At 41.5% G+C, this 12,108-nt stretch overlaps 1 protein-coding gene across 1 annotated transcript; it reads right to left on the bottom strand.

Annotated features, from left to right (window-relative positions):
* Positions 1-807: 807 nt before the first annotated feature.
* Positions 808-7,636, bottom strand: fgfbp3 (fibroblast growth factor binding protein 3). The gene is made up of 3 exons (XM_005743583.2): positions 7,553-7,636; positions 4,066-4,342; positions 808-2,188 (listed from the first exon to the last, which is right to left on the bottom strand). Exons 2-3 carry the CDS (start codon positions 4,335-4,337, stop codon positions 1,747-1,749), a joined length of 714 nt encoding a protein of 237 aa, XP_005743640.1. The 5' UTR covers positions 4,338-4,342; positions 7,553-7,636; the 3' UTR covers positions 808-1,746.
* Between the last annotated feature and the right edge of the window lie 4,472 nt (positions 7,637-12,108).

Below are 12,108 nucleotides of genomic sequence, written 5' to 3'. Positions count from 1 at the left end.
GTGGTGTGGAGGAGATGCCTTGAGAAAGGTCAAACTGCTTCGACCTGAAAGAAAGGCAACAGTAACTGGGCAGGCAGCAAACATCTCTGAATGCATTACGTGTTGAACCTTGAAGCACATGTGCTACAGTAGTAGAAGACCTCTCTGCCATTCAGGCTGCTGCTAGTGGTGTAATGGTGTGGGGGATATGTTTTGAGTTCACTGTACTGGGACTGCCACCACAGTCACTAGATATCAGTCCAGTAGAGCACCGCTGGGATGTGGTGGAATGGGACAAATCCCAATGAATGTTTTCAGCACCTTGTCGAATCCATGCCACAAAGAACTGAGGCAGTGTGCACCTAATAAAATTGCCAGTAAGTGTTTCTGGCGTCATTAAACATCCATACTGCCCATAGCTACAAGAATTCGTGTCATTTGGCTCTATGGAAGTCTCATCAGTATGCACTATTTTCCATAACTAAATAAAATGTACACGAGAAGATCGCGAAACAGAAATTCTCCATTAAATCCAGCCTGTCCATTAATTACATTGAGCATGGTTGGGTCAACAGAGCAGTGGAGAGCATTGATCTTCAGCAAAGAACAAAGGCAGCACATTTATTTTTCTCCTGTGTCATGTTCAGCTCAAAAGTCAAGCTTTTTAACTCTTATAACCAAAATATTGCACTGTGTGGTTTTTACTCGTGTAAATACCACAAAACTCCCAAACTGTTCTCCTTTAATGGCCAAGATGTCATCACAATATTATGATTATGTGTAAAGATATGGGGTGAATGCATGGACTACTGAATGTTAATCACATGATTAGAAAGGGAAATTTGAAGCACTTTATTGTCGAGTTGCAACATTGTTAACAGTCATTTAGAAAAAGCTACACAAAGTGTGTGTAAAAAATAAAAAAAAGTTTCACATCAAGAAAACAAGAAGTACTAAAATACACATGATTAAACTTAAGAATCACTATTCTCACTGTTGCCCACAGAATTATTACATTTATGTATTATCAGAAAATTTGGAGATAAAATAACTTTTCAGTTTCTGAGTTCTAGAAAACACGTCTATGATGGCAAGACACACGTCCAAAATCTAAACGTACTCAAAAAGTGAAATCTAATACAAACTAATTGGTTTATTTTTTCCAAATAAAGAAACTTGATGCGAATTATGGGGTTTATACTGTTAGCCTCATGCTGATGAGAAGTTTTGTGTAAAGCCAGCTGTAGCAGTGAGTCCTGCATTAATGAAACGTGAGCTGAACTGAAAACAAATATTAAAACACCTGGAAAGCCTGACACACCCACTGAAGGTTATTACAAAAAGTACCTTTACAGGTCGACTCTTTCCCATTTCAGATTAAATTAACAGTCTCATGATTTTCTAATAAATTAATCATGTTCAATGAACATTAACACCTTTAATTTTAATGGTTTTGCATAATTTATATTACCTGGTAGTAATTATTTCTCCAATGTAGCATAGCTAAGGAGATGCCATGGGGCTAATTGGTTAGAGGAAAAAAAGTCAGACTCTATAAAAAGCTGATGTTATAAAAGTTTTTTATGTCCAAATGTAACACCAGTTGTTTTTTTCTTTATTAAAGCAGCTCCATGTTGAAAATGAAATTAAAGAATATATATATTGTTATAAACGAGCTGCCTGATTCTTCCCATGAGACTAAGAACATGATTTCCAGTGTTTTCAGATTGTGAATTCGCACCATCATAAATCCAAAATAATTTCTCATCAGCCTTCAAAGAACTTGACAAAGAAGGAGCAGACCGAGTGCCAGCCCTCGCTGCAGTAAGCCTGCACCGGCTCCATGTCACTCTGCATTCCCTCCTCATCCTCGGCCTCAGTCCTTTCCTCCCTCCTCTTCTTCTTCTCCTCTGCCTCCTCTTCCTTCTTCTTCCTTTTGTCCATCCTTCCTCCTCCTACACTCTTACCAGCTGGTTTCTTCTTCCCTCCTTCCTTCCCTCCCTTCTTGTCGTCTTCCCCGTTGCGCTGAGCGAGCTTCATGTGGGCCTCTCCGGGCGCCTTCTTGCAGGTTTTGGCCTTCAGGACTTTTTCCCCTTCGCAGGCATTCTGCCTTTTCTTCAGCTTTCCCACCAGCTGCTTCCAGTACTGGCTGGACTTCACCCCATAGCCCTGGCAGAGGTCTGGTTTACCAGCGTAACGACACCAATACCTGCAGGAGGAGCACAAAGGCCAAAGTCAAGAGAGCTCCACAAGCTTGGCATGGTTGGACACCATGTGCACAGACCGTTATACCCAGTGTGTCCGAATGGTTTGAATGGTATGAGTCTCATAAAGCACTCGTCTTCTCTCTCCGAGCTCTTCAGTGGTTTAAATGACATTTCTGTACTGCTTGAAGTCAGCATTATAAGTAATATTTGAATGAATAATTCAAACATTATTTACTAAGATTTATGGCAGGCAGCATGCTTCAAACTGTGCCACATTATGATGGTGGTGTGTGCACATGATGAGGCTCAGCGTCTCGCAGAGGCTTTAATCTGCAGGGTGGAGCATTTATATGGATACACCGTAATAACATGGGAATGGTTGGTGATATTAAAGTCCTGTTTGTGGCACATTAGTATATGTGAGGGGGCAAACTCCTCTTTATGGGTGGTGACCATGGTGGCCATTTAGAAGTCGGCCATCTTGGATACAACTTTTGTTTTTTTTCAATAGGAAGAGGGCCATGTGACACATCAAACTTATTGGTAATGTCACAAGAAAAACAATGGTGTGCTTGGTTTCAACGTAACTTTATTCTTTCATGAGTTATTTACAAGTTTCTGACCACTCATAAAATGTGTTCAATGTGCTGCCCATTGTGTTGGGCAGCACACTGGGCATGTTATTACGGTGTATACATATAAATGGCCCACCCTGTATATAACTGCACTTTTTGTATGTAATGCTGAATGCACTTCTGAATAGATCCTCTAATGGACTTTAATTGTCTTTGTACCTGTCAAGTTTAATCTAATCAAATTTATCATTAAAGCTGAAAAAGGAGGAGAAGAATCTGAGTACAGCCCATAAAGAAATCTGCAGGAAGCACAAAAGCATCCGTCTTTTCTCAGCAGTGCGCACACAGCGAGCTCTGAAACATCAGAATCGGTTATGGAGTAGTGATTTGTCTTTACGATACACTGGACTCAGGCAAACCTGGACTGTGTTACAATTATATCTGAATTTTACAACACAAGTTACTGACTGTAACTAATACCTGCAGCCTCACAAGCGAGCGAAAAGAGCACTGAGGGCATTTGCACATGTCAACTGATTTCTTTTAATGTAACCACATTTAAAAATAATGGTTGTGACTGAAGTTCTATGTTAAAAGAATAAAACAACAATAAAATAAATATGAGTTTTCAAATGGATTTTAAAAATATCAATAACACTAACTTCATTTAGTCGGGATCTGTTGGTAAAAATCATGTTTTGTGTTCTTCATTCTACACATCAGGCAATATGGGACACTTCGTTGTAATAAGGCACCCTGAGCCTAATTCATACAGAGAACAACAGCCTCAGAGACCGCACACGTCCCTGATTGTCAACACAACACATGTGAGTACATATGGATTCGTCGTTGATCTGATCTGTCCTGCTCTTTCCAGATAGAAACGCACTCGTCTGTTCGTGCACTACTCGCTGTCAGCTCATTTTTCACACTAATTTCCGCTGCTATCAGTAGACTTTGTTGGTCATTACTGAAATTAATTGTCTGCATTTTGGGATTTAAATTAACTGGAAGTTAGTGAATCACCTGCAGAGCTTTCCATTCCCACTTTAAAAGTGAGTGCAAAAACTTCTTTCCTTTTTCTACAGTCGTGTGTTCACATTGATACTCTGTACAAAGCCTTACCAGGAAAATAAGGTCTCACCTCATTTCCATAACAAAAGTGAAGCTTAAGAAATCAAGTCTATATCTATTAACATGAACTAACGAGGACTTTGTCTCTTTAAGTGGAAATAAACACTGAGTCGTCTGAAACAAGAGCAAAGCACCAGTATGAATGTTTAGTCAGAGGATTTATAATTCACCTTTGCAGGTCTCCTTGTGCTTCAATGCTGCAGTTCACCAGCAGGCTCACCAGACCTTCACCCGATGTCTGCCAAACACAGCGATGCCCCTCCTTGGTGGTCAGCTCTCCGGAGCCTGGCACGGAGCGATTTCTGGGTCTCTTGGCCGGTTGAGGTGATGTAGGAGGCTGACGGGGTTTGTCAGGCTTCTCCTGCCCTGGTTGGCGTTTGGCTTCAGTGAGGATGGGGACGAATAGGAGGAGGACGAGGACACAACATGGCAGGGCACTCATTGTGGCTGTTCAGGGAAGGGAAGAAAGGTTATGAAAGCTGTTAAGTATTTAGAAGCACTTTTAAGCTGGAATTAAATTCATGTTGGAGAAAACGGCAAAAATGGTAGCACCAGTTAATTTTAAGACAATCAAACTAAAGGTTACAGGAAAGAGATGATTACTAGACTTTGTGCCAGCTGGACAGCCATCATGTCATTGCAGCTTTATGTAATATTCTTGAGTGTAAGCTATGTGCTAGGTGACATAATCACAACCCTTATCAGCCAACTGGAGGAGGAAGAGGAGCACAGCTGATGGCTGAAGTCACAGCACAGTCATAGTTTGTGTAAATGTTAGAACCTCCTGTCTTTCTGGACACCAACTTTACATCCCTGAGCAGGAATTTTCATCTGTCCAGTCTGACATTTACTCAGTCGTGTCCCCGTGAACATGAAATAAAAGTGTGTCCTTATTTAAAATGGGAAAGAAATTATATTTGGGGATTGGAGGGATGGCCGACCATGGGACTGGTGGCATTCTTGCTAAACAATCTAGGTATTAAAAGCTTGTGAGTTTGACAGGAGAAAGATCAGGCTTTGGGCTGAAAGGCAACAGTTGCCACTTCTTCTAAAGCTCTGGTTTCTTGGTTCCACTGAGCTTTGTGTGTCCAAAACACATGTTTCTGACACCAAATAAAACTCCTGCTGCTATAACTTACTGATGAGACTTCCACAGAGCCATAAAAATCTGTGCTGTTGTGAAAAAAAGTTTGTATCCTTTAAAACAAACAAATAGATTTCCTTCATATTTTCCTGTGAGATGAGAATATTCAGTCATATTTTTAGACCTGAACAGGAAGTCGTTTGGTTTTCTTCATTTTTCATTGCTCAACAATGAGCCATCATCAGGAGAGTCCACAGTGTGTTGGAGAATCGCCATGATGTACCTCGATGACACGGAGTCGAGTATTTTTCAGTGAAGCTGAAGTAAATTTTGCAAATACAGACGTGTATTTGTCTGAATTTGTTTCCATTTGTCTGTGTAAAGACTTCACAATCTCTCTGACTGAAGCTTTGTTTGATGTGTGCTGTGAATACGTCTCAGCACAGCTGTAATCTGTAATAGTAAGCAGCACTATTCTTCATATTTCATAACCGTGTGCACAAAGGACAAGATGTCTGTAGTCAGTCTATGGTCTGAATCTAACCTGTTACATTTAGGTAAATAGTGTGTTGGACAGAGTCGAGAGTGTATTTGCCAGCATTTATGATCTGATGATAATTTAGCTTTTCGGAAAGTTTCACGCTAGCCTTTCCTTTAACTGTTAATCTTTGAAGTAAGGAAATAAAATTAAAACCAACAGTAAGTGCTTTTATTTGCTGCTTTAAGCTTGTCTACATGTGTAAACATTGAATGAGACTCGGGGGCTGTAAGCAGAGCCACTAAAGAAATAAAAGCTTCTTCTATCTTTACTTTCTGGTAACTTCTTGCATCAACCCATAAAATACATCTATCAAAGGACAAAAACAGATTTGTTTACAACTTTAAAATGAATTTTTGAATAGAAAACACAATAAAAGTTTAATGACTGGTGCAACAGAACTGGGTCAGTGCACACTTCATCAGCACAGGAAGTTAGCATCGCAGCATATACAAAACTACGGATTCTACTCCAGAACATGTAAAACAGTTTAAGAGAGTTTCTCATCAGAACCCAAAGCACCAAGAAGTGCCAAAGAGCATCCGGACACATGAGTGTTAAGTGTTAACAAATGGACAATGGGCACTCAGCGGGGGGGGTGAGTCTGTCGTTGGCTTATTGAAAATCAGCCAAGCGTCAGAAACACTCCACCAAGAGGAGTCCAGCCCGGACGTGGTGCTGTCAGCGAGCACTGGGGAGGCTTTCAGGACCCACCAGTACTTCCACATTTACTTATCCTCCAGAAAAAATCCTTTATTCAAACTGAATGGACTGTTTGTTATTTTTGACGCATCTTTTCTTGCATTTTATTGTGAAAATTAAGCTTCAAAGTTTTTAAATAGACTCTGTTTTCAGTTTAGCTGCTACAAGCTTGATTAATCATGTTTCACAATTACTCTTATGTAAACACAATCTAGATTATTAGAGGAATTACTCGCGTACATCAGGTCAGTGCAATAAAACAGGCTGTAGCACTGTGTGGTAATGATGCTTTTATATGACCAGAATGAGAGCCATTAATAATGTTCATGTGTTGGAAATGGAAAATTAAATCAGCAGAGCATCAGGCTCCCGGGCCTCACGGCCGCTGTGATTTCCAGTGAGCCGATGCGTGAATTACAAGTGATGTGTGTGAGCGTGCACTCTCACACATGCTCAGTCACATCGCTCGCCAGATACAGTCAAAACACAAAGGTCGCCAAATTCTACCAGCAAGGTACAAATTAGTGTGTGATTACTGACGGCGAGGTCCACGTACAAAAAAGAACTCAAGAAACACATCAAGAAAATCTGACGCAGAGCCAGATTTTACCAGATGGACGTGAGTTTGACTCCATTTCAGTGCACAAACAAATAAAATTAGTAAACACTGTAGTTCAAGAAAGGATCCTAACCCGTCTCCCAGCTTCTAAAGTTCAGCATCACTTCTACTTTCTGCTGTTTGATTATTCAAAGACAAGCTGCCGCCAAAAATCCTCCCTTAAAGCCTCAGAAATAGAAAAACAATCATTCTTGATGATCCAAAATCCCACAGTCCACGTTCCTGTGGATCAACACCAAAGAGTCTAAAGTGACATTTCTGAATTGAACAAAGAGTTTCAGGATGCACAGCATTAGAACGGAGCAACGATTGTATGGTATTGTTTGGATTTGAAAAACCTGGAGGAAAATAATAAAAGCATTTTTTCATAATCAAGACTTTGTGTACGGCTACACTTCATGCAGTTGTATGTTGACATGGCGCTCCCATATTTGTCTCCCTCACTTCCCTTTTTTTAACATCTTCAGGAACAAAAATTACACCAAACATCTGTTTTCACAGTAAGCGTCACGTTTCTGGAGATAAAAACAAAGTAAAATAATCCCCCCCCCCCAACCACCCCTCCCCTCCCTTTGCACCCTCATCAATAAGTCATGACAAAAAACAAAAAAAGACCTTTCTTTGTTGTGTCTAATATTTTCTCAGACAGTTTGAGGAAGCAGTGGAGATGAAGAGAAGGTTAGCTGTTGATGAGTGGAGGCCCGGTGCTCTTACCATGTGACGCTCTTCGGCTCCGAGTCGCTCTGAGACTGAGGGGGCCACAAACACTCGGATAAAAGAGGGGAGAAGAGGAGGATAAAGGAGGAGGAGGAGGGAGGGAGGGAGGTGGGGTGGTTTTGGGGTGGGGAGAGACTGCTATACCAAGAAGTCTAAAAAACAAGGACACCTCCCACATTCTCCCCCCAAAATACATGTGTGAAAGCAGCACAATGGACACACTTGCCAAGGTCCCTCGCTCTGTGCCACGCTGACGACATTTTGAGGGTTTGGATGCATCGCTGTCATTCAGCTCGGGGAGAAAACGCCGCTTTGTTCCTAACTGGAGAGTTTTCTGTTGTAAGGTGCTTTACAAATTCATCCACTGCACAGTCCTCTCACATTTAACTCTAGGACTAGCTGTTATTGTTTAATGAATCTGTTAATTATCACGTATTAACATTTCTTACTGAAACTGTGTGAATGTTTGTGGGATTACTTAAAAAACGAGCTCTGTCCTGACTTACTTTGGCCTTTCGTAGCCTGCAGAGAGTCGTCGATGTTTTGGGTGTGATGGAAATGATTGTGTGGCACAGCTGACTGTGTCACAGAAACATCAAGTTTGGGGTTTGTTTGAATAGAGCGTAACAGCTGAGACTGTGATAATCACTGATAAGAGACGTACATCTTTTATATACAGCTCATGTAATTACACTTCTTCCCAGTTTTCCAGCATCTCTTTGGTGTTTTTAAACCTTAACCCCAACAAACTGACTCCGTGTGCTGCCCACACACAGGGACACAGTCACTTCAGTTCAATTCAGTTTTATTTACAGAGCACCAAATCACAACAGTCGCCTCAAAGCGCTTTATATTGTAATATAGACCCTACAATAATACATACAGAGAAAAACCCAACAATCATGTGACCCCCTATGAGCAAGCGCTTTGGCGACAGTGGAAAGGAAAAACTCCCTTTTAACAGGAAGAATCCTCCGGCAGAACCAGGCTCAGGGAGGGGCGGGGCCATCTGCTGTGATTGGTTGGAGTGAGAGAAGAGCTCACCCCAGAGTCAGACAGTGGGAAGGAAAAACTCCCTTTTAACAGGAAGAAATCAGGGGAAAACACGACGGATCTTTTACAATTCAACCCTGATCAGTGCTTTAGCTTTCTTTAGTCTCTAACCTGTAACAGAAACATGTTTTGGTGCTGCTGGGATTTTCTTTCAGGACGTTACAGAGCAAACAGTGTGTGAACGGTCTGCGAGCAGTTATAAATGCCTCGAGTTCAGTCAGAGCCCTTATGGGGTGCTGGACCACAGTTTGGGACCCACTCGCCAAAGCAGGGCAAGACAAATTTATTAGTACAGAAGTTTTTTGTCACAAGGAAAGTGCTTCACATAATAAAGACATAATGGCATGAATAAAAGATTTAAAGTGCACACAGGGTACCAAGAAAATAATCCAATATAAAAAGCTGTTTTAGAGCTGTTAGCTTCAGTCATCAACATTGCTTTACCAGGTGACGACTGAACGGTTCATTACTTATTAGAGTGTAAAAAGAATCAAGGAAAGAAAACATAATAAAGCTGCTCCTCATCTGCGCTACTCGCAACGCCACGATTAAAACTTTCAGGATATTCTGTGTTTATTTTTCCCGCCGAGCCCTCTGAATGATGACATGTTGCTTATTGCAATAAAAGCTTGTATAAGCAAAATAATACATAACAGTTCATCCTTACTTACTCATTTCTTATTCATACTGAATCTTGAAAGAGAAAGTATTACAGCATCACTACACCCTTATTCCAAGCTAAAACATCTGCCTGGAATAAAACTTCGTATGTGGAAACAAATATTTTGTTCCTTCTGAAGCTGGTTGTGACTTTAACCGATGCACATCCAGAAATCCGTGCAACACAGACCAGCAGTGATTTTAAAAGAGGAGAGTAAACAAAGAATGCAGCGGTGACTGGTTTGAAGCTAAACTGCATGCATCTGCAGAATGATCTATAATGCATGCAAACTCAGAGTCATTTATTTCGTTTTCTGCCGGCCTGAGTCTGTCTCTCCTCCCCTCTGTCACTGTATTCATAACGCGAATTCAGCCCTCGGCGAGATGAATGAGGAGAATCTTCTCTCCTCTCCAGGACAAAGGCTCGTGCAGGAATCTGGGTCACAGCTTAACCCCCTGCTGGCACTCTTGTCATCACTGCCCAGCTCCTTCTCATTCAGCACAGGGGTTGGTGGAGCTCTGAGTGCGCCTCTCTCTTCACCCCTGCGAGCGCTGCCAAAAATCCTCTTGGCCAAAGAAGGACACTCTGAAAAACAAGTCGACCGTGCCATGACTACGCCGTTCCGCCCGGTCCGGGCCAATCAAGAACAAATTTGTCACCTTGTTTTCGGTTATAAGTGCTCCTCGAGCCGAGCGGCGTCGCTCTGATCTGCATTGTTTACTCGAGTTTTAACAGAAGCAGCTCAGTGTGTCAGCGTTTGTGTGCAGTGAGGATGAATAATTTATAGAGGGATGATCCATCTTCCTGCGTTATTTTTAGGGCTTTGTTTGTCAGCCAGAGACTTTTTAATATATATTTTCAATAAAATAAGGCCAAATAGAAACCGTAGTCTGCACTCTGTAAAACTACTACTGTGTTCAAATATTTGATTAAAAGGAAATGAGATTTGTTTCATTTTCTTAGCAAACCTTCAGACAGAAACATTCTGGCATATTTTGACTTTGTCAGGTTGTTCTGGTCAGTGTGTTAATTGCTAACATTTACATTCACAGTGCTCTCTCTCCTTTTAGCTTTGATTTGTCTTATATCTTGTTCTTCAGCTTAGCCACCCATTATCCACTCATCTCAAAATAAGTTCTGAATCTAACCTCACTAACTAAGTTGCCCAGTCTGTGGTCAAATACATGAGTCCAAGCAAAAACACCCTCAGCTGACAGCGTGATCACACCAAAGGCAAAGGAAAGTCTAAGCAAGGCATAAAAACTGACGGCAGACAACACAAGAGGCAAATCCACATTTAAACAAGTTAAACTAACTTTGCAGAAAAACTCACTTCCCTTTGCACTGTGAAAACTCGTCAGCTGGGAGACGAGCTTCTTGATGTCATTGGAAGGCAGCTGAAGATGCATTGCTCAACTTTACTCATGGATAGAGAAAGAGAGAACAAAGGAAGGGCCTGGAGGAAGGTTAGTGATATTTTAAGACTTCACAGTAAGTTGTGAAAATATATTAATATAACTTCAGCAGACCCAGGAGCTTAATCTCTTCCTGGTCTTCTTGTTGGCTGTTGGGAGTGAATGATTGTCAGTTTCCAGTGCAGAAGCAAGCAGCCACATGTCACATGGCCTTTTGCTGCAAGTCTTCCACTTTCCTGTCTGTCTTCACTGCTCTGCTATCCAATAAAGGCAAAATGCCCTCAAATAATCTTTAAAGCATAACAAGCAAAAAAGCATAATTCTAAACTGCAGACTGTGCAGACACGCTGTCACTGTGGAGCATCATAAGTCTGACATGTGATTCAGCAGACACACAGTCTCGGTGTTGGGAGGTTAGCGAGTTGGCAGTGGTATAAGTTATACGTTCATTTTCACGAACTGTTTCATGCAGATGGAAATGAGCTCATAGCTAAATGTGGTACAATGCCATTGTGTATTTTATGCATTGAGCCTTCTTCAGTTTGACACAGTTTGACCTCCTGCACCACAGCCGATATTTAAACATGTGTTAGCAATGAAGTAACATATTTATTTATTAGGATTTGATCTTTATAAAGACTTCATTCATTCAGCATTAACATGTTTCTAGCACTTCTACTTCCTGGAGGAAGTATCTGTGTCTTCTGCATATACAGTTCAGCTGTCTTCACCAGCCAGTGTCTGACTGTGTCTCCTGTGTGTGTTCAGCAGGCCTCGTGCAGCCCAGAGGACAACGACCAGAACAGAAACTTCAAACACTTAAAATAAAGGATTGTTAGAGCTGCTTTAAATATGCATCACAGGGGAGGGCGAGGGACACAGGAGGTCAGAGAGAAAGTCAGACCTTGGTAAAGTACAGCGACGGGCACCGGTCTGTTCTGTTGTGTCCTGCACATGATAAAGTGCCAGGAGCTGAGAGCCCCTCTGTGTTATCCACATTTATTATGCATGTGCTGCTGGGACTCTGCTGCCTCCTACTGGTCGTTTCTGGAAACTAACAAAGAATTGAGAGCTGGTCATTGGTTACTATAAAACATGTCAGAACATAGTAACACAGCAGTCATTCATGTTCTGCATGAAATCACTCCGATACACATTTTTATGCTGTAATAAAAGTTTTTCAAGTACTTACATGGAACCTCTGCTGGAACAGTAGGAATATTCCTAAAGCTTCCTATGAAAAGCATGCTTTTATTCCTGCTGGCAGTAAGCACATTTCTGACTCACTATGCTGCACAAGCCTCGATTAAAACACCTGTTGCCTATTTTAACCTCTTCTCTCTGACCAGTTTTCAGTCTCCAGTTAAGTAAGTGTGTGTGTGTGTGTGTGTGTGTGTGTGTGTGTGTGTGTGTGTGTGTGTGTG

The sequence above is a fragment of the Pundamilia nyererei genome, unplaced genomic scaffold, assembly GCF_000239375.1.
Source record: "Pundamilia nyererei isolate P.nyererei 1_Seehausen unplaced genomic scaffold, PunNye1.0 scaffold00133, whole genome shotgun sequence".
Classification (NCBI taxonomy): Eukaryota; Metazoa; Chordata; class Actinopteri; order Cichliformes; family Cichlidae; genus Pundamilia; species Pundamilia nyererei.
Note: the sequence above shows the minus strand (reverse complement) of the source record. Positions and strands in the feature narration are given on the sequence as shown.